Below are 22,342 nucleotides of genomic sequence, written 5' to 3'. Positions count from 1 at the left end.
GGGGACATGCAGAAAATGCTATTTTTTAGTGTTCTATGTAGTTTTTATTAATGTTTTTAATTATACGTTTTAAATTTGTAGTTAGCTTAATGTGCATGACATTTTGCTTAATAATAAAATGTATTTTAGAGTTAATTTTCATGCAATTTTATACATATAATGTCCTGGGGACAGAAATGTCACCCTTTCGGTGGAATGGCTCTTTTAGTAGTTCATCTTAAAATACTTTTTAATTTTTTTTTTTTTTCTAAACTATTAAATTAAGTTTTACATGAAATATTTTAATTGTATTTTATTTCAGCTTTATTTTAATTAACTTCAACTATTATTAATAGATTTAGTTAACAATAACAAACAAAAAGATGGTCGAGTGTGATGGGGGAGAGATGAGGCTCAGTCTGTCCAAAACAAGGAAATCCTCATGCGAGTAATGGCGATACTTCCAGCAAACTCGCTGTACTTCTGCTAACACCAGCCTGGTAACTCAACTTATTTTATTACCACCTCTTTGACGATCTGACACGTATGTATAAGCCTTGTTAATTTCACAGTAATTATGCGTGAATGGAAGTTGAAGAAATTAAATGCAGGCAACGTGCCAATTTGACGTTGGATGACATGTCAACTTGCTAGCTAGTTAGCATAGCGCTAACAGCTGGATGGTGCTAAAAACAACCATTCCGGGTTTGTTAATTGCGCTTTAGGATTTGTCATATGCAGTTACAGTCGCTTACTGTTGTAAATAATTAATACACAAGTTAATTTGGTTAATGTTAACGAACTTGCTTAACTTAGGCTAATCCCGACCTATAGCAAACTATTACATAACTCACAGCAGAGCTAGCTGCACTATCATAATTTAAAGCGTGTTTTTGTCCATTTATAGCTAAATGAATACGTTCAGATTAGTGTTTGTGCCTGATATATTGTTGGTATTTAGAGGGACAGTCTTAAAGGCAAATCCACAAAAAATAGAATTTTGGTTAGCTGTCATCAGGTAAATTCTGCACTTCCCCATTATAGAGCTGCAGATTTAAATCATATGATATATTACGGATTCATTTGAAATGTTAAGCAGTAGTTTTTAGTCAGACATGTTTTCTTGTAAATTAAAAAAATATTTCACTTGTCTCTGTCATTTCATATTGTTGCGTATGTTTTATGTTAGTTAAATGGTTAGTGTTATAGCCTTTAACAATACTGTATAATATATATATTTTTTAATTGTATATATATATATATATAATATATATATATATATAATGTATATATAAATTAACTCTAATATTCTTCCTGCTTAAAAAGTCTTAGAGGTTAATGTATTTGCTGTTTGTGCTTTGGTAGAGTATTATATTTTTCTGTGAATGCAATTATCTGAGTGATGACTCGGATAAGTAACATTTCCCTGTTCCTCATGTCTTCATTGTCCAAAAAGAGAAGTGTTATTTCCTTTTATACTGCTGATCCTGTAGCATTATTACCAAATTTTTCTTGATGCTTTCACCATTGCAGCTTGTTAATTCTTCTCATACTTGACCCGTGGAACCAGCGTAGCCATGTCATCCCGAGTGTTGCTACGGCAACAGCTGATGCGGGAGCAGGCGCAGGAGCAGGAAAGGAGGGAGGCGCAGCAGCAGGCGTCTGTCGCTCAGCTCCGCTCAACAGATTCCACTCCCGCCATCTCCGTCACGGTGCCACCCATGGCTGCCCGCCCTCCTCCAGCTCAAGTACCGGTGGAGGTTCTGAAGGTGGGTCGGACCTTCTTATGAGCCTTAAAGAAGTCTCTCTCGGTCGAAAAAACGTTCTACTACTGTCTACATGTCTAGTAACCGTGACACAATTAGCTGAAAGTTTGAAGCTTGACCTAAAAAAAAAAAAATGGTTTGAAAATGAAAATAAACAAAGCAAAAGAAACTCTTTGGTATAAAAAATGAGTAAATTTAATCATTTTTAAACATGTATTTTTAAATATTACAGACATTTTCAAAAATAAGACATTCTGCAGTCCACTAAAATTTAGTTTTGATGTCACATGCATAAAATGTAGAGTCAACATAAGTGCGAGTTCCCTTTTTTTATTGTAGAGAATGAAATGTCACTGATGTCTTTACATGACCATTGACCCAGTGTTTTTACTTTGCTGTAGGTGCAAACTCATCTTGAGAACCCAACTAAATACCACATCCAGCAGGCTCAGAGGCAGCAAGTGAAGCAGTACTTGTCCACCACGCTAGGCAATAAAGTTGCCACACAAACTCTTGGTGTATCACCTGTCCCGCAGTCAAACTCTGCTCCAGAGATGGGCCCTTCTGCAAGCAGTGCTCCGAATAGCCCAATGGCACATCTTAACCTGGGCTCCAACAAAGAAGAGGTAAAGCACATCTAAATATACACTGATATATTTATTTATATCTAAACAGTAGCGGCTCTTGACCGTAAATTTAGGTAGGGCAGATTCTGGGTCTTAGCGGCAGTTTATGATGAACATTTTGTAAGTTTTATATTGTAATCGCTAGGGGTGGGGGGAAAATTTGATTCTTAGATGCATCGCGATGCGGACGATTCTGAATCGATTCACAAATGTCAAAAATCGATTTTCAAAAAAAAAAAATATATATATATATAAATGCAGGAAGTGCAGTGCCTGTGGTCTGTGGCGTGCACATAACTAAAGAACGTATATTGACAAGAAGTGAAAGCCAATAGAAAGTTCCATTGCAACACCAGCGCCCAGCAGCAGCGCTACGCTTCCGCCATTTTGGGGTGAAAGCGACTCGGCAGTCCACTAGTGATGTGTCGTTCGCGAACGAGTTCGCCGATTCTTTGAAAAGAGCCGGACTTCCCATCACTATCCACTAGCTTCTTGCTGTCGCTATGGCAATATCAGCTGCTTGGGTAAAAAAAAAAAAAAGTACATTTAAAGATCAAATCCACATACAATCCACATACTTTTAACAGTTTATTTCACAGACTTAGACAAGTCTTCTACTTTTTCCCCACAAGACCTTTAGTATTAGCATTACAAACACTGAATTAATACCAACATATAAAATTAAGTAAAGGACATGCTATATCAGATAATTGGGAATGTTGGACAATAAATAGCCTATATAACAGCAATAGAATAGCTTTACAGTAAACTGTTTTTTTGCAGTACTATCTTATATTAATGAGCGTTAAAGCAAGACTATGTAAACAAAAAAACACAGCCACTGTCCAAAAGTGGCAATTATCGGATAACAGACACAGCAATGCATCATGTTCTATAAGATCATGTTTGTAGCATGATCCAGGGGATTAAAACATACAAAATATATTTCAGGCATAGTGGAGTTATTAACTAATAATAGTAGTAAATGTGTAAAGTTGCATCAAATGGAAATACTCAATAAAGCAAGAAAAAAACTACCTCAAATGTGTATTTAATGATTGGATTCCACAACTGATCAAAAAAACATATACAAGACAATACAGCGTTTACTGTAGTTGTACCAAGTGAACAAAACTTATAACCTGGCCCTAGCCAGATGAATTTCGCTCCGCCTAGCTTCACTCATCCATCTGGAACCGATCCATTGAAATGGCGTTTCAACAGTGAGTTTGTCCAGTAACTCCAGTTGGAATCTTCACCCCAAAATGGCGGCCACGCTACCGAACGGCCACTTTGTGGCTGTTAACAAAAAAGCATCAGTTTCACCTCTTGTTCTTCTATACTCTGACATAACAGAGACGCAATGGCTGAGCGCGAAATCCAAACACCCTCCTCGTTAAAAGCTGACGTGTGGAAATATTTTGGCTTCTATGAAGTTGAAGGGGGAAAGGAGCTGGACAAGAGCCACACTATTTGTGAGCTTTGTAGAATAAAACTAAAATATTTCGGAAACACGACAAATATGAGAAGCCATATGACACGTTTCCACCCAGAGGAGGAGTTAGGTTGTTGCTGCCAAACAGAGGACCATCGAGCAAACTATATTGTCGAAGCTTCCACCCGGCTCGGAAAGGGCAAAGCGTATTACACATTCTAACTGGAGGATGTTTGTTTGAAGTCCATTTTATGTTAGAGATTCAGAATATGCTGACGTTTGTTATAATTTGTTATTGTTATATATATTATTAATTTACTACAAGTATGCTGCTAGTTCAGGCACACATTTATTTTCCTGTTGGTTCTTTGCAATGTTAATAAAATATATTGTACGTTAATTCTTTATGGGTCATTACTTGGTACTTTTAAAGCAAAGTATTATAGTCACACACACACACACAAAAAAGATTCAGATAATCGCTTTAGCATCGAATCGCAGCCCTCTGAATCGTAATCGAATCGAATTGTGAGGTGCCTAGAGATTCCTACCCCTAGTAATCGCTGAACACATGCAGAATGGTTGTTTTTAGCACCATCCAGCTGTTAGCGCTAGGCTAACTAGCTAGCTAGTTGACATGTCATCAAACGTCAAATTGGCACGTTGCCTGTATTGAACTTCCATTCAAGCATAATTACTGTGAGATTAACAAGGCTTATACATGCGTGTCAGATCGTCAAAGAGGTGGAAATAAAGTTAGTTGAGTTACCAGGCTGGTGTTAGCAGAAGTACAGCGAGTTTGCTGGAAGTATCGCGATTACTTGCATGAGGATTTCCTTGTTTTGGACAGACTGAGCCTCATCTCTCCCCATCACACTCAACCATCTTTTTGTTTGTTATTGTTAACTAAAACTAAATCTATTAATAAAAGTTGTCGTAAATTATGTATAATTACATTCAACTAGCCCTAATCCTAACCCTAATTCTATAGTAAGAACATGTTGTTGTTATTAACATTACTCAGTAATTGTGTATATAATAATAAAGCATAGCCCAATTATGTTTTTACTGTGTGCCACTCTCTTGACACGTGAACATGTTTAACGTTCTCTGTTCAACTTGCCCTCTCACTAGTTTTGTGTCGCATTTAACTGCAAAATACCACACCAGCAGCTTAATTATATCTGCACCCCTCTTTCACACCATACAGCACTTCTGCTTTAGATCTCCCATAAAACACACTCTTGTTCAGAATAGTTAATTGGTTCCCTAAATACATACTTGTTTATAACCCACTTCTAAAGCGATTAGATATGCAATAAGACAGTACTCATTCTACACCTTGATTGCATCCCCTCAGATGGATGATGTAATTGACGACATCATCAGCCTTGAGTCCAGCTTCAATGATGACATCATGTCACTGATAGATTCTGGCCTACAACTCCCGAACACGGTAAGCTAAACGATGATCTTCATTATTGATGAACACATCCATAACATTACGGCAATGTTCTGAATAAAAGGCTCTTTGAACCCCATCTATACTTGTGGTAAACCGCCACAAGCCATTCTGATAGCTACGGAGGAATCATTTCCTGAACGCAAATGTCCCCACCCCTTTTAAGAGTGAATGCTATCCACTGCACTTATGAGGGAGGCGATAAATGGGGATGCATCTCGGCAATCGACATAAACATTCACTTCTGACACTTAACTAACACCTGCCAGGCAGGAATTAACAGGGAGTGCACAAAAAGGACTGTGAAGGGACTGTACAGAGCATGGCACAAGATGGAAAGAACTCTAGAAACGACTGGCGAAGGATTTTCCTTTATTTATTTTCTGGAGGGAAGAGAAAAAAGTGAGTTGACGTAAAATTTAAAAATAGGTTTTTAGTTTTATTGCAGGAGCATGAAAGAAAAAGAAAGGTAAAATCTTATTCTTGAATTAATAGGCATTTATTAGTCTTTATTCTTAAAGAAATCTGTTTGGAATCTGCTGCTTTGAAATGAAAACAGTTTTATTATAATTAGAGATGCACCAATTGATCGGCTGGTGACCCGAATTGGCCGATTTTCACGTGATCGGCGACCGGTCGGTCAGTCTGACATATGCCGATTTTATGCCGGTCAAATGCACTCGGGCGCCGCATGATTAACATCGCGCAGCATCACACGTGCACACGGAACGCACATGTAGGAAACCTTGTGAATTATCCTGCAACATGTCAGCTGTTTGGAAATTCTTCAGCGTGTGTGAAGAAGATAACAAGTTTGCAATATGCAACACCTGCAATGAAAAAATAGGACGTGGAGGGACGACACCAAAAACCTTTGGCACAACGAATCTAATCAGACACTTGAGACAACGTCACCCAGCTGAATTTGTGAAGTTTGACGAAACTAGCAAAGGCCAACACTCAGGGGCTAAAGGTAAACACCAAGCTCAAACTAGCACTGAGTCATCCACAAGTCAGCAACCTCTGTTCGCTTTTTTTTAAGCAAGGAAAGGAGCAAACACTTTTTCATACTCCGCAAAATCATTGCCATTGATGTACAAGTGATTGCAATAGGCCTGTGTGTGTGTTTTGAGAGATATCTTTATACTGCAAGACTATATTTATTTTATTTTTATTTGTTATTTATATATTTTATATATATTAATTGCCATTACCTGTTTTCCCTGTTTTCATACAGAAGTTTAGTTTGCTAAATATATCACATTTTCTTTAGTTGGATATTGGATGTGAAAAGAAGGAAATGGTTCTTCCACAACACTGCACTTTAGATGTGTGTGTGTGAATTTCCCACACCAGGAGTCATTTATATAGTTCTATTTTATAGCAAAAAATGGTCTATGCAAAATGTTCTATTAAAGAAAAGATAGAAAATAAATATTTGTGTGTGCTGTAAAGTGGTTAGAAAAAAATGAAATGGGAATCAGCTAAAATCGGTATCGGCCTAGAAAATTGTAATCGGTGCATCTCTATAATATGTATTTCATTATAATATCAGGAAAATGTATATCAGAATAAAATTGCAAAATAAAGTAATTTTAATTAATGTTGATTATAATGATTAATTTGTCTGCAAGTTGTTGTTTTTTCCTCAATGTGTGAATAATATGAATAGTTCAGTAATTCACGTCCAGAATAATAGCACTACATTTACTTTGAATAATAAAATGGCAAGATTTTCCCTTAGTTACAACAATGTTCCTTGCTAAGTTTATTTAAATTCAAGTTCTTAAACAATAGTATACTTGATGGTAAAGCAAATTTTGATTTGAATCAATGTGTTTTTAGGCTGATATTACCACAATATGTTTCCTGGTACAGCTCAGTGTTTTGAAGGGTTTTGATTTGATTTCTCTTCTCCGTTGTTGTCTTAGCTACCAGGTAACCTTCTGGATGTCTACAGCAGTCCTGGCATGGCAACCTCCAACATCAACGTCAGCAATTCCTGTCCAGCAGATCTGCCCAACATCAAAAGGGAATTTTCTGGTAATGTTTTACTCAACAGCCTTCTTCACAACCAGTGTTCCATTGGTTTCAACTGTTTGTTGTGTTATGAATCTACAGTATTTTGTAGTAGTCATAATAGCTGTTTATTGTCAGACACAGATGCCAGAGCTTTCATGAAGGAGAGGCAGAAAAAAGATAATCACAATCTCAGTGAGTTCAAAAGACACATGCTCCAGTCGTATATTGTTTGTTTACCGTGTCTTTACATGACTCAGCCCAAATCTGTGTTTTGCCTTGTGTAGTTGAAAGGCGGAGAAGATTCAACATAAATGACAGAATAAAGGAATTAGGGGGTATGATACCCAAATCCAGTGATCCGTAAGTTTCTTTCCTTGAAACCTTAAGCCTTGTGGCACTTTTTTAAAAGAAAGCATACATAATGTAACAAAAAACATACAATACTGGTCAAATGTTTTGGACACTTTTGACTGATTTTTTTCTTCTTCTTCATGATCTTCAAAATAATTTCAAGCATAAGCCTTTAGATCAAAAGGTGTTTAAGACAATTATAAATAATATATAGATAATAATAATAAAAAATTCACTTCTCTTTTAAATTGTCATTAGTTGAGCCACTGCAATGTATATGTGGTACATCATAGAGTGATGTTATACACTATTGTATAAGTTTGGGTGAGTCTTTTTTTTTTCCTGAAAGAAATTATTACTTTTATTGAACAAGTATGCATTAAATTGATTTAAAAAAAAGTGACAGTAAAGACATAATGTTATAATAAATATTAAATAAATATTAAAATTTCACAATATTACTGTTTTTACTGTATGCTTGATCGAATAATTGCAGTCTTGGTGAACATAATATATTTCCTAAGAAAAAATCTTACTGACCCAAAACTTTGGAGTGTGTGTGTATGCATAATATTAATCTCCTGTCTGGTTGAAATGGCAGGGAGATGCGTTGGAACAAGGGAACCATTTTAAAGGCTTCTGTTGATTATATAAGAAAACTTCAGAAAGAGCAACAGAGGGCCAAAGAGATTGAGATGAGGCAAAAGAAAATGGAACAATCCAATCAGGCCCTGCTGCTCCGCATACAGGTATGTGAAACGTTAGCTTTCCTGTCTGTACCAAAAAAAAACATTCCCATTTAACACTTAAAGGGGTCATATAATGGTACATGCACTTTTACAAGTTGATTGTACTGAAATGTGTGTTGGCAGTGCCTGTACACAAACATCATAAAATGATAAAAATCCATCCAGTGTTTTTGTTTTAATCTCCTTATATGTTTTCCCCTGCCTCAAATTGAGCCGTTCGATTTTGTGACGTCACACTCTCGGAAGCCCCTCCTACGATTGTTGATTGACTGCTGCGTTTCAACACAGACCCGCCCTGAGCGAGCTCTCAATCATAGTCTGTGCGGACCGGCGCGGTCATTGTTGATACGCTGGAGCACTGTCTATGAGCAGAATGGCGTCTAAGCGAAGTGGTGTTCTGTTCTTGGGTGTAATAACGAACACAGCAGTCATTTTAATGTTCCTAAATCCGAACCGCTGAAGACGCAGTGGCTGAGTTTGTTTTCGAAGGGAATATTCCCCACGAGCAACGTCAATGCTCTCATGTTTGCGCGAATCATTTCTCAGCAGACTGCTTTATAAACGAGGGTCAGTAAAAAGCTGGTTTTGCTAAGAAGCTGCTCATGAAAAAAGGATCAGTACCAGCTATTCGTGTTCCTGCTGAACCTCTAGAACAACTGAAGTGAGTGTAACGTTTTATTAAACTTTATATTAATATTTATATTAATCTTTGCAAATCGCTAGCTGCACGCTTCACAATGAATGCGTCTAAGGTTTACACTCAGGGTACATTACGGCATGTTTTCTATGTATGATGTTCTCAATATAATTCATAATCCCACGTTTATACTGAACAACGCGTTATGGTTATTGTGTTATTGTGTTACAAACGGTGTACGCATAGAACAGAGAGGCGGGGTGCGCAAAGCTCATTATCATTTAAAGTCATATGCACTGAAACGGCGTGCTGAAAACAGCTGTTTTTGACCAAGTAAAATAAGTGTTTTCTTACAATACTAATGAGAATTTTTAATTAAAGTATATTACAAACTTTTAATTTAGACCCTAAAGAATCATACTAGCTTGTACAAAAATGGCATTATATGACCCCTTTAACTTGTCCCACTTCTTTATTATGTTAAAACCTGTGAAACCTGTGATCTGTTTGTTGCACACAGGAATTAGAGATGCAAGCTCGTCACCATGGCCTCAACACAGCTGTGTCTCAAGGCCTGAGCACAGATGCTTCCTTCCTTCAGCAACAGCTACTACAGGCGAACCAGTCCATGCAGCCTGGCGTTGGGGAAGGCCAACCTCAGAGCCACCTCAGCATGGATGCTGCCATGGCACAGACTTCCCCCTTCCTCGCTATACCTCCCTCCGGCTCCCCGGCTGCTGCGGCAGTAAGCGGCCCTCTCGATCTGGATACCTTTAGCTTTGCAGATCTGGACGACCCTACGGCCTCTGATCTTTACTCTGACGTGGCTCTCAGTGACATTCTGATGGATGACAGCTGCACGATGCCCACTGTCAGGTCTTCAGATGTGCTTTTTTCCCCTGGAGCCTCCAAGACCAGCAGCCACGATAGTAGTGTAAACATGGAGGATGACTTGTGACAGAACTGACCACTATATGTACGTTTCTGTGCTTTTCCTCATGTGGGACGACGTGGAATGTTTTAAAGGGACAGTGAGTTCTTAAAATTTCTGTCATCTAGTCTAAGCCTGTATGACTTTCTTTCTTCTGTAGAACATAAAGAAGATATTTTGCTAAATGTCTCAGTTAGAGCTGCACGATTAGTAATGGATCAAGTGGTCTTTATGAGTGAGTCATTGAATCATTCATTCAAATTAATTAAACATTTTTATGTAGACTGCAGCAATTAACATTTTGTCAGAACTTCTAGAAATGTACGTTATTTTGTTTAGTTGTCTGTTTAGAATCGTGGGGCAATCATGATCTTTATTTTAAACAAAAAAAAATTGTGATTCTCAATTTATCCAGAATCATGCAAATCTAGTCTGTTGTGTTGAAGTCAATGTTCACCAAAGCAGTTTGGTTACAAACTTTCTACAAAATATCTTCTTTTGTGTTCTGCAGAAATTATGGATTTTTCATTGTTTGGTGGACTATCCCTTTAAAGAACAGTCCCTGTTGTTGTTCTCTTTGATTCAAGGCAGTTCGTTAAAAAGATTAACTGTAGTATTACAGCGTTTCATTGGCAGTCAGTGATTGCAACACTCCCAAATGTTTATACCAAGTCTGAAACGCACCCAAACCGTTTAGCCTTTTTGTAGCTAAAATGTAGGACGTTTTAGCCTTTCTAAGCCTTCCTTTAGCTAACTTCAGCTGCCATAAGGTTAAATCATGTGACATTTATTAATGTGATAGATGTGTTATTAGACTCTGCATTCAGAGCATGCAAGTGCACATATATGTTTTTGGAGTGTAGTAGTCAATTTATAGTCACTTACCATACCAAAGGGATGTTTCGGAGTTGTTTAATTGCAAGAACTCATTATTTATTGTTGATGAAAATTTTCAAGCAATATTTACTGCGTATATCAGAAAAGTCTATTTTTTAACACTTTGCTTTACTTTCAGCCAAATACTTGCATATGTACTACTAACTGGTTTGAAATTTCTACTTTTTATTTGTTTGCTTACAACACTTCCTTTTAAGCTTAGTTAATTTGACCTTTTTCAATGTTACATTGCTAAACAAATTTGTGACGGTGCTGGTGTTCATACATGATTTTTTTTGGTGACACTTTTTCTATGAGGTAAAATTCATTTGGTAACACTTTACAATAAGGTTCAATTTGTTAACATTAGTTAGTTCATTAGTTAACATGAACTTGCAATTAATAAAGTTCATGTTAATTTCAATATTTACCAATACGTTATTAAAGTCAAAAGTGGTATCTGTTAATATTATTTGATGAATCGGAGCTGACATAAACTAAAAAGTACCAGTTATATTTTTTGAACTAACGTTCAAAGATGAACAAATGCTGTAATAAATATATCGCTAATTGTAGTTAATGCATTATAACTAACGGAACCTTATTGTAAAGTGTTACTTCCTAATATATATATATATGTTTAAAAAAAAAATGGCATTAATACGTCAGGTATCATGCAAAACAATATCAAACAAATTCTAGTTATACTAGAAGTTAATTTCTACCAATTCTAATACATTTTAAAGTAATATATTTAAAGATTTTATGCTGAATAAATTAATATTAATGTATTATGAACAAACATGATTTATCAATGTACAGTAGTATATTTATAAATGAACATTTAACCTCAATAATTGATGTTGTAAAAATTGTTGTTCATTGTTACTTCTTGATACCTGACGCATTAACTTATGTTAATGAAATATGCGCAAAGTGTTACAGATTTTTGGAATGTATATAAGGAAACAAGCCACATAAACAACATGCACAAATAGCTTTTCAGGTGTAAAACTTCTCAAGCTACCTCTGCCTAAAGTGCTTTTTTAAGCAATAGATCTAAATCAGCATTTTGTTAGATGCAGCTAAATATACACCTACCTGCAAATGTAAATGTTCTGTAGATGTGCTCAGAAACATGACATTGAGCGTATTGCCAGTCAAAGCCAAATTAAGTGTCATCTCTGATCAGACTGTGCCTTTTAGCTTCAAGGAACAAAAGTCATTTTTTTGGTTTGTAAATATAGAGAAATTAATACAAATGAGTCTACATTTTTAGTTGTTCTCTGTGAGTTGTGCAGCAATTCAAATGAATGTATGATATATAAAACTATATGATTCAAAGCTAAAAGCATAGACTTGTAAAATATATTTCGAAACTTGAATGTTTGAAATGATTTATGTGACGTCACAAAGCAATACAAATGTTTGTCACATCTACTGACAGTACAGTCCTTAGAAATAAGCATTGGTGTGTGTCTAAAGACATATTTCTACTCATTAAAACCGAATTGCCAGTTATTTTTCAGCTGCCGTCTTTACTTTCATTACATCTGTACTCAATTAAAGGAAGGTGTTTTTTTTTATATTATAAACAAAACAGTTTTTTTTTCAAGCGCATAATTTATAATTGAGAAAAAATTATTTAAAGTTTAATGTGTTGGTGCATTTAATTGGCTAAAATAAACTGATCTGATGAAAAAATCTTATGCTTGACTTTTTTCAAATGTTTCTCTTGTTTTTTTTTTTAAAAGATCTCCATACAACAATATAACTCATTTGTCATTGTTTATTCAGTCAAATCTGCACATTAATTATTTGCACATTTACCTCCAGTTTCATCTCAACATTAATTTAATATGCCATATTTGATGAGCAAGTTATCAGTTTTAGGTAAACAAATCTAGTAGCTCTTTTGCATACATCGGCTAACTTGCATTCTTTTCACACAAAAGAGCATTAAAATATAAAAAAAAGTTTATATATAAGATACATTTAGTATAATGCATTCTCACATTGTCTTGCCATGTATATACATATAAATAATTTTTTGCAGTGTACCTTTGACAGTTTATTTGACCAATTATGTTTACTCTCAAATTGCAATAAGCTGGACAAAAACTTGAATATTTTGATATATTGTAGTTCAGGTGTGAAAATGCAGTATCAAATGCAGCCGTGCAGTATCATAGCCACAATCAACCAGCAGATTTACATGCTTGTGAAATCAGCACATTCCATTCCAGCCTTATCTGATAGTCATGACCAGTATATAAATGAATGACAGTGAGACTGTGTGTGCAGCTAGTGAAACAGAAGCTGAGAGAGTTCCATGCCGAGCTCCAGACACTCGGCCGTCTGTAGACAGACGTCGCACATGGAGCAGTCGAAGGTGTTTTCTCCACAACTGCAGCCGCACGCCTCCACGTACTCGGCACAGCTGCAACATTGGCAAAAATCTATGAAGTCCTCCAGAGAGGAAGGGTTGCAGCAACATGCTGGAGAGCAGAAGGATGTGCAGATTGAGGCCACGCAGAATTGACAACCATCACCAACGGCCAGCAAGCAATCCCAAAACTTGCAGAACAAACACGCTAACAGAAAGGATGCACACAGGTCTAGAAGTGCAGGAAAAAAGACAAGAAAATGTATTATGTGTGAGATTAAATTCATGTTCTGCATTCAACACAACATTTTTTTTTATTAAAAAGAGGTTACGGGGAGCCATTTACAATGGAAGTGAATGAGGCCTTATAATAATAAGCTTGTAATTTTATAAAAGCACTTACATTAGTCTGACAAAGTCACTATGAAATCAAAATAGACAATTCTTGCTTGTTTTTTATGGAATATTGCAGTATTCATTATAATTCATTTGTCCATGAACATCATCATTTTTTTTTAAATTCATGTGCCATCGTAATCTTCAATGAAAATAACTTCCCCTCCCTCTTGCAGCGACTTCCCTTCTCTTCTCTTCTCTTCTCTTCTCTTCTCTTCTCTTCTCTTCCCTTCCCTTCCCTTCCCTTCCCTTCCCTTCCCTTCCCTTCCCTTCCCTTCCCTTCTCTTCTCTTCTCTTCTCTTCTCTTCTCTTCTCTTCTCTTCTCTTCTCTTCTCTTCTCTTCTCTTCTCTTCTCTTCTCTTCTCTTCTCTTCTCTTCTCTTCAGGTGTGAGTGTAACAACCTGTTACTCAGATGAGATCACAACAATAGCAAACCACAACCATCCAATTAATTCCTGATGGACAAAATCCGTCCATTTTTCCTTGTCCGAGAAGCCGTTTCACTCATATATACGTCACAACAGGGAAGAAAAGACTTTCGCAACTTCCGTGTCGACTTTAAAACTATTATTTGAGCTGTAAAGTTGTTTAAATCATAATTTTTTACAGTCCTTTAATGTTTACACACATTGTTTATGTCTTATGGCCCCATTCACTTCCTGAGTGCCCTACTGTAAACCAGATTTTTGCTTTTTTTAAGAAAAGGAGGGAAGAGTCTAAATTAATTTCTGTAATAATCAACAACATTGCGCCACAAGTGCTGTCGATTGAGCTTAACTTGTATTGAACCCAGAATATTCCTTTAATGGCTATAACACAGACAAAATATTGATGTGGTAACCACAAATAAAGCAGCTTTGCTGACACTGTAGTCCATCATAAAACTGCTATCCTGTTTGTATACGTTTAAGAGCCCTTTATACTACTAATCAGCACCACACTAAGAAAGTTTGGGTTGTGCATGCATTCGCTCATAAATTTAGCTAAATACTGATGATAAAAGAGGACAGGAAGAAGGAAAGCTGTTATCAGTCCTGCTAGCGGGGATTTCAGCTGCATCTATAATGCATTAGATGTCATAAAAATTGAATCCCTCATTTCATTGAGTCAAATGTAATTTAAGGTGTTGCTTACCTTCAGCAGGGGCTTTCAGGCTCAGACGACTTTTCGATGTGGAGGTGGAGGAGTGGCTGATTTTGCGATGACGTTGTGTTGCTTTAAAAGCGGTGATATGTGAGTTTTTGAGGTGGTTTGCGGGTAGCTGAACGCAGACAGGAAAAGCATCACTGATGTCTCTGCCAGGTGCGTCTTGAAGTGGCTTTTTCACATCTGCTGGGACTTCTTTGATATGCACGTCTATGTTGTGGAGACAATAATAAAGTTATTTGGATGTTGGCTTAAAGAATGATAGGTAGTGTGAAGGATATGTACCAAATGCTAGTGGTTTCGTTTTACTAAGAGGAGAAATAAGACATGAGTTTTCCTTCCTAGAAAGTTCATCTGTTGGTGAGAGTTCATTATCCTTTAGACACGTTCTTGTAGATTTCAAGTCTTTTTTGTCAGATGACTCTATAAAATAAATAAAGCACATTATTAGTTACTCTTTTCCTCTATACTGATGTATTAAAAGAGAATGGAAAAGTCTTACCAGAGTTTTGAAAAGTTGATACACTTGGAACGGAATGAACTTGCGGGTCATCTTCACGAAAGCTGGATTTTGATCCAATTGGTGACTGGCCATGTTCCTCGTCATGGTCACAATTCATCTTTTCAAACTCCTCTCACAGTATTCGCTACAACAAGAATAAGTGTAAAGATGAAGAGTGAAAATGCCAGAGCATTTGAACCATGTCATAAAATATTCAAACACAGGAAGCACAGAGAATAGATTAGCACAGGCATATATTAAATACTAATGGTAAAATACTATGGAGGAAGCTAATTGATCACTTGACATGTTGATATATTATGGAACTAACAGTTAATAATGTGAACAACACCATTTCATTTTTCTTGTTTTGTGACTATTATGACTTTTTACTGATCATTTTTGATTTATACATTTGATATGCGCAAAGTATATTCAAAATATTATACATATACGCAAAAAAAATACAAAGCTTAGTGTAAAAAAGTACTGATGGAGCAAAAAGTGCCAGAGTCATTAATCTATTATTAATCTCAATCCATTTGGCAAACATATTGTGTGACAGGGATAAGAGGCATCCTAGATGTAAAGAGGGCAATAAATTTCAGCAACCTATTAGTCCAATGTTTGCTTACCTTGAGTCAAAGAGATGCCAGGAAAATTTCTTTCCAAGCAGATTTCAAAACCCAAAGAAAAAAGAAAAAGAAAAAAATAATAAGTTTACAGGATAATAATAAACAGATAGCCTATACCAAAAATTATTCAAATACAATAGAAAGTTAAACAAAATATACATATACTGTTCTTATTAAAAAGAATTCAACATTACAAATTATTCAACAATCTCCAACCTAAATTTCACTAAAGATATTTTAGGACCAAATATTTATCGTAAAAACACACTTCTGCCTCTTCATCATGTAGACAGTAGGATATCAACCTGCGGCACTGTCACCAAATGTATCCAGATACAGATATTAGCAGGCGAACAGTGATGTAATATTTATAATATTTACTTTGTAAACCTAAAACAATTAAATGTAAATCAACAACAATGTTGCCTCCCGTCTTTTTCAACTTGTTTTATACTATTGCCAAGTTATACATATATGCAATCTTACGTATTATTATCTACGATCATTCAAGTTTATTAAAATTCACTAACCTTCAACACCACATTCATCTCATTCTCATCGCCCCTCAGATAACAGATTGATAGCCTACTACTTGCTCTGCAGGGGCCGTTGCCTAATCATTATCCATTCGTTAGCATGCTCATAGTGTTGATAGGACCACACCCCCTACCAATAAAAAAATGCAATAACATTTATTACAACTACAATTATTATAAATAATAATAATAATAATAATAATAATTATTATTATTATTATTAGAAGTAACGTTAGTAGTATTGGTATAAGTATAACTGTTATATTGCTGATGTTTTTAAAATATTACTTTTTTTTAAATCAGAAAACATATTGATCTTTCAATGATCGTCATGTGATAGAATGTACTTTGTCTGTAAACGACCTAGAAAATGAACATAGCTTTCCCCCCATGAGGACTTTTATTATGACAATCAACCCTCTTCCGAAACAGAACCGAAACAACGCTGTTGTCCACTGCCCACGGTAACAATTAGCTTTGTAATATTGCTCCAGTTCCTAGTTTTGTTTGGGAAATTTGACTCTTATTAAAGTCGGAGCATTGCGGACATTTACGTGTTTATGCAGTGAGACATTATCTCAACTTATCCTTATTTGTTCTGTTTGATCGGATCTTCTAGAAGGCGGGGAAGCAGCCATGGTAAGTCTGCTATTATGATTTGATAGCATATTAGCTCCGGCTTGAGCAGTCAAAATAATACAAAATTAGTTCTCTAAAAACGATCGTTGCAAATGACAGAACGAATTATTTATTTTACTAATCATATTGTAAACCAACACTAGATTTTCAGCACTGGATAGTTAATCTATTTTCTCGCTATCAAATGTGCTATCATGCTAATATGTATTGATTGTGACACACTGATGTTGAACTTTGGCCAAAACATGTACTTTTTTGTTTTGTTTTAAATGGATAACTAATTTAATGTATTTGTATTGTTATTGTTTATTATTTCTAATTAAATGCCATACAAACATAGTCTTTGAAGCACGATAATGTTTTGATGATGATATTTCCATTGAGTGTGTTTTATTGTATTGATTGTATTGTATTCTTTTCAATGTTTTCGTTCAATTGTCTTCGTAGGACAGCGAGATGTCTGATATGGACCAGGCTCCAGCTATGAAAAACACTGTAGGAGATGGAGAGAATGCTCCTCTCTACTGCATTTGTCGAAAACCAGACATTAACTGCTTCATGATGTGAGACAAATCTCTTCAAAAATTCTATTACAAAGAATGTGAATATGTATGCGTCCAAACTGAGAGCTTAATTTGGATCACATCTTTTTCCCACAGTGGTTGTGACAAGTGCAATGAGTGGTTTCATGGTCACTGTATAAATGTGACAGAGAAGATGGCCAAAGCTATAAGGGAGTGGTACTGCCACCAGTGTCGGGGTCAGTGATTTTTTCCTTTTTTCCACTGTTGTTCACCTTAAAATATTTAAACATGCACTTTGTCATATTAAAATATATTTTGTTACAATATCAGTTAATCAGTTCTAATTCTTTATCTCTTAGAAAGGGATCCATCTCTTTCAATACGCTACCGGAAAAAGAACCGTGATAAAGACATTGAGCCAGAGAGGGTTGAAAAACGATCCAGCACGCCAGAGTACAAGACCGATAAGCGCCGTGGGTCTAAAGTTAGTGTTTCTTCAGTATGTTTTTATATCTAAGTTGGCTTTATACACTCGGGAGTCGGCACTTTCTCTATTGCATTATTGTTGGGCAGTTTGACCATTTTTTTATGGTATATACAGTACTTTGCAAAGGTCTTAGGCACGTTAGTATTTTCACCAACAAAAAAATGGTTTTAAGCCAGTTATTTATATCTTTTGGTGTAGTTTGTCAATAGGAAATATCATTTTACATTTCTAAACATTCCTTTTTGCCGTTAATTGTAATAATCCAGTGTGATTTTGTATGCACAAGGAGTTCCACACAGATATCTGATCTCACCATCACCGAGTCCATCTGGGAGTACAAAAAAAACGGAGACTTTGCAAGCATCTTGGAGACGTTGCCACAGTTCTTCTGGATTTAGTCTGTCTTAGTTTTTTCCTAATCCCAGACAGACTTGATAATGGTGAGATTAGATCTCTGTGTGGAACTCCTTGTGCATACAAAATCTCACTGGATTATTACAATTAACGGCAAAAAGATGTTTAGAAATGTAAACTGGTTTTTCCTACTGACACACTACAGCAAAAGATATAAATAACTGACTTAAAATCATTTTATTTGAAGTGAGAATACTAACGTGCTTAAGACTTTTGCACAGTACTGTAGGTTACACTTTATTTTAGGGACCTAGTTACCGTGTAATTATCCAATTAACTACTGAGTAATGTTAATTAGCAACATGTACTACTATAGGGATAGAATTGGGATTTGGTTTAGTGTTTGATGCATGTAATTAGGCATAATTCGCTATTATTACTATAATAATTACATGTAATTTGTGTAACAAGAACACTGTAAAATAGTGTTACCGGTATAAAATAGTTGTTTTTCAGGAATTTCAATTAAAAAAAATAAAGATTAATAGTATTTTTTTATTTTAATAATAACAATGTGATAATGCCTTTTTTTGGATATAATAATCTTTATTTATATTTCTTCTCAGTTTGTCTTAATTTGAACTTAATTTTAAAACAAGACTGAACTTGCCTAATAACCTTCGTGAAGTCATTAAACCTGAATGGATACTATAGGAATTTATAATTGTTACATTTATTAGTGATAATATAGAACAATATAATAGTGTGGTCCTCTAACTGCGTTCCAGGTGAAGCGATCAGCCCGTATGTGTGGTGAATGCGAACCCTGCACTAGGAATGAGGACTGTGGTCAGTGTGACTTCTGTAAAGACATGAAGAAATTTGGGGGCCCTAACAAGATTCGTCAGAAATGTCGTCTAAGGCAGTGTGTCGTCCGTGCTCGGGTGAGTGTCTTTATATAGGTGGTTTATTAGGTAGTTTTTGTTTTGATGTTAACTCTCTTTCATTGTTTTTGCAGAAAATGCTACGTGTTCGGGATGAGGAGTTTTCTCTGCGTGAGAGGAAGGACAATATAATGCACAGAGATAGACGATACTTGGATGATTACGACGAGAACGATATGGAGCCATATGAGCACTACAAGGACAGAAATGCGGTAACGGCTAATTGCTGTTGCTCAACCACAACCACTTAGTATATACATACATTAATTTGAACTCTTGTCAAGTTATAAGATGTTTTTATAACATGAGTATGTTTGAGATTTGCTTGTTAGGGATGATGCTTTAGGTTTCAGCACTCAAAAATAAATCTTGCCCTTCTCTTGTGACCTGTTTTTTTTTTAGTCATGGGGCAGTGATGATGATGAAGACGGCCAACTTTACAGTCCTGTCCCACGGAAGAAAGCTTTAAAAGTCAAGCACGTCAAGAGGAGAGACAAAAAAATTGACAAAAAGGTGCAATGAGGAACACAGTGCTTAATACATAATCGGTTTTTTGATTGCATTTAAGAAGTAGTTTTTGTTAATTGTGCTCATCTTTTACAGAAAGAGTCCCGTCGCCACAAGCAGAAACAGAAGCACCGTGATCGTTTGAGGCACAGCGAGAGGGGAGACAGCAGACATGGAGGAGACATGCAACAGTGCCTGGGGCCGAACTGTATTGAGCTGACACGTCCGAACTCAAAATACTGCTCTGAGGACTGTGGCATGAAGCTGGCTGCCAAGTAGGTTATTTCATTAAAGTCGGCATGAAACAGAAGTTGGTTGATGTCACAAGTTATTTTGATTAAAGGTAAATCAGATAAATTATTTATAATAAATACTGCTTTATACCATAAAAACAAGATATTGAGATTTCATGGTGACTTTAAGTGCAGCCAACTAGCATTGAACAATCGCGCAATGTTATACCAACACCAGTATGATGTGTTTTAAATAAGATCTATCGATTTATTGATCTGCTGATCTGTGCAGCCGGATCTACGAGATCCTCCCGCAGCGAATCCAGCAGTGGCAGCAGAGCCCCTGCGTCGCTGAGGAACAGGGCAAAAAACAGCTGGAGCGCATCCGCAGGGAGCAGCAGGCTGCACGGATGCGCCTTGCCGAAATGGAGCGCCGTTTCCACGAGCTCGAGGGCATCATTGCCAAAGCCAAGCAGCAGGTGGTCCAACAGGATGAGGATGTGAGTTTCCAGTAATACTTTCACATGCTAATGTCATTTGAATTTTATAGAATAACTGCTAAGAGACGGAATTTGTGTCTTTCAGGGATCTTGTCATATTTATTAGGGTGTAAAGCTAATGTCCTTTCTTGCAGGTGAATGAAACTGACAGTGAGGACACAGACCTTCAGATATTCTGTGTGTCCTGCAGTCACCCCATCAACCCCAAGGTGGCGCTGAGGCATATGGAGAGATGTTATGCCAAGGTCAATATATGTTGTTTTCTGAGCCAATTTATTGGTTACTGATTTATGATCACCTGAACATTGATTTTGTTTAATACTAACGCTTGGTTTATTATTTTAACAGTACGAAAGCCAGACCTCATTCGGTTCCATTTTCCCCACCAGAATAGAAGGGTAAGAGAGATAAATGTGAAATTGTTATGATCCAGTACAGCAGTTACGATTGAATGTCCCTGAATACCCTGTTCACTTATAGAAACTCTATCTTAGTGTGCTTGTTATATCGACACTTCCTCTATTTGCTCGTCATTTTTATGAAATTTAAAAATATTTTAAATAAATAAATGTATTATTACTTTATAATAGCCATTTGATAATGGTTAGTTGCAACTTAATTATTTTTAAACCAAGACTGTTGGTTAATTGAAATAAATATTGTAATTGAATATTTATAGTAAAAATACAATATAAAAGAAAAAAAAAAGAGAAAAAAAATATATATATATTTTTTTTTATAATTCTTTTTTTATTCTGTCAGGGCAACAAGACTCTTCTGTGACGTGTACAACCCTCAGAGTAAAACATACTGCAAGAGACTCCAAGTTTTATGTCCAGAACATTCCAGAGACCCAAAGGTGAGAGTTTAGTTACAGGCTTGCCATAATTCTGCTCAGACTAAACTACATCTTATAAAATCTCTTCATAACTTGATTTGTGTTCAGTACATCTCCATTCTGCTTTTCTCTTCTCAGGTCCTAGCAGATGAGGTGTGTGGATGTCCACTAGTGCGTAACGTGTTTGACCCGACTGGAGACTACTGCAGGGTTTCAAAACGCAAGTGCAACAAGCATTACTGCTGGGAGAAGCTCAGACGGGCAGAGGTGGACCTTGAGCGTGTCAGAGTGGTCAGTTAAGTTCTTCAAAACTTATTGTCATAGTAGTCTTAATGTATTTTTATATACTCATATTTTCCCCCTCTGAACAGTGGTACAAGCTGGATGAGTTGTTTGAACAAGAACGCAATGTGAGGACGGCCATGACCAACAGAGCAGGACTACTGGCCCTCATGCTCCACCAGACCATCCAGCATGACCCCCTGACCACTGACCTCCGCAACAACAAAGACAGATAGCCATGTGAACTATCAGTGCTCACTTAAAAAATTATTTGTTTATATTTGTATACTTTTCATATTGTATATTTGTCACTATTTGGACAGTCATTCATATTAAACATATTCTTCATGTCTCCTTCAGTCTGTATTGATTAATGTTAGGGATGCACTGAAGATTTTCTGACGATAGTCAGTTCTCTTCAGATATATATGCATTTAACACCCCAACCCTCAATATATATTTTTTTTCCTTCCAATATTTCGAGGATCTCGAACAGTGAGCTTGTTTTTTCAGTGTGTCCCATCTCTTCCCGGTGTGTTAAAGGACAAGTTCGGTATTTTACACTTTCTGATGAAATAGAACGGTAAAGATTGAAATTT

General features: G+C 36.2%; 3 protein-coding genes across 7 annotated transcripts; 2 read left to right on the top strand and 1 right to left on the bottom strand.

The window, feature by feature from the left end:
* Nucleotides 1-369: 369 nt before the first annotated feature.
* tfe3b (transcription factor binding to IGHM enhancer 3b) lies at nt 370-11,179 on the top strand. 4 transcript variants are annotated; one of them, XM_056251477.1, is made up of 9 exons: nt 370-479; nt 1,513-1,748; nt 2,147-2,371; nt 5,167-5,262; nt 7,200-7,311; nt 7,432-7,482; nt 7,575-7,650; nt 8,243-8,390; nt 9,548-11,178. In XM_056251477.1, exons 2-9 carry the CDS (start codon nt 1,557-1,559, stop codon nt 9,983-9,985), a joined length of 1,338 nt encoding a protein of 445 aa, XP_056107452.1. In that variant the 5' UTR covers nt 370-479; nt 1,513-1,556; the 3' UTR covers nt 9,986-11,178. The 4 variants fall into 4 exon arrangements, with proteins under 4 accessions (XP_056107452.1, XP_056107451.1, XP_056107449.1 ...); XM_056251476.1 differs by having other exon boundaries at nt 7,426-7,482; XM_056251474.1 differs by having other exon boundaries at nt 7,200-7,482; nt 9,548-11,179.
* Nucleotides 11,180-12,901: 1,722 nt separating this feature from the next.
* si:dkey-245f22.3 (uncharacterized protein LOC492819 homolog) lies at nt 12,902-15,421 on the bottom strand. Its single transcript, XM_056251345.1, has 4 exons — nt 15,265-15,421; nt 15,048-15,185; nt 14,751-14,972; nt 12,902-13,452 (listed from the first exon to the last, which is right to left on the bottom strand). Exons 1-4 carry the CDS (start codon nt 15,380-15,382, stop codon nt 13,139-13,141), a joined length of 792 nt encoding a protein of 263 aa, XP_056107320.1. The 5' UTR covers nt 15,383-15,421; the 3' UTR covers nt 12,902-13,138.
* Nucleotides 15,422-16,885: 1,464 nt separating this feature from the next.
* Nucleotides 16,886-22,100, top strand: cxxc1b (CXXC finger protein 1b). Of its 2 annotated transcripts, none has more exons than XM_056251472.1 (14): nt 16,886-17,074; nt 17,522-17,637; nt 17,734-17,834; nt 17,958-18,097; nt 19,228-19,383; nt 19,458-19,595; nt 19,786-19,896; nt 19,987-20,165; nt 20,416-20,623; nt 20,758-20,868; nt 20,972-21,021; nt 21,386-21,482; nt 21,600-21,752; nt 21,833-22,100. In XM_056251472.1, the coding sequence occupies exons 1-14, from the start codon at nt 17,072-17,074 to the stop codon at nt 21,977-21,979; spliced, it is 1,710 nt and encodes a 569-aa protein (XP_056107447.1). In that variant the 5' UTR covers nt 16,886-17,071; the 3' UTR covers nt 21,980-22,100. The 2 variants fall into 2 exon arrangements, with proteins under 2 accessions (XP_056107447.1, XP_056107448.1); XM_056251473.1 differs by having other exon boundaries at nt 16,887-17,074; nt 17,958-18,082.
* Nucleotides 22,101-22,342: the final 242 nt, after the last annotated feature.

This window comes from Rhinichthys klamathensis, unplaced genomic scaffold (genome assembly GCF_029890125.1).
Source record: "Rhinichthys klamathensis goyatoka isolate OS25496 unplaced genomic scaffold, OSU_Roscu_1.1 h1tg000082l_1, whole genome shotgun sequence".
Lineage (NCBI taxonomy): Eukaryota > Metazoa > Chordata > Actinopteri > Cypriniformes > Leuciscidae > Rhinichthys > Rhinichthys klamathensis.
This window is presented reverse-complemented; position numbering and strand designations above follow the sequence as displayed.

Coding starts and splice junctions, on each gene's coding strand:
- tfe3b (XM_056251474.1), top strand. CDS start 1,557: ATGTCATCCCGAGTGTTGCTACGGCAACAGCTGATGCGGGAGCAGGCG. Junction 5,263..7,199: donor GCCTACAACTCCCGAACACG/GTAAGCTAAACG, acceptor TTGTTGTCTTAG/CTACCAGGTAACCTTCTGGA. Junction 7,651..8,242: donor ATACCCAAATCCAGTGATCC/GTAAGTTTCTTT, acceptor TTGAAATGGCAG/GGAGATGCGTTGGAACAAGG.
- si:dkey-245f22.3 (XM_056251345.1), bottom strand. CDS start 15,382: ATGAATTGTGACCATGACGAGGAACATGGCCAGTCACCAATTGGATCA. Junction 15,186..15,264: donor ATCAACTTTTCAAAACTCTG/GTAAGACTTTTC, acceptor TTTATTTTATAG/AGTCATCTGACAAAAAAGAC. Junction 14,973..15,047: donor AACGAAACCACTAGCATTTG/GTACATATCCTT, acceptor TCCACAACATAG/ACGTGCATATCAAAGAAGTC.
- cxxc1b (XM_056251472.1), top strand. Junction 20,166..20,415: donor GGCATGAAGCTGGCTGCCAA/GTAGGTTATTTC, acceptor TGATCTGTGCAG/CCGGATCTACGAGATCCTCC. Junction 20,869..20,971: donor TGGAGAGATGTTATGCCAAG/GTCAATATATGT, acceptor TTATTTTAACAG/TACGAAAGCCAGACCTCATT.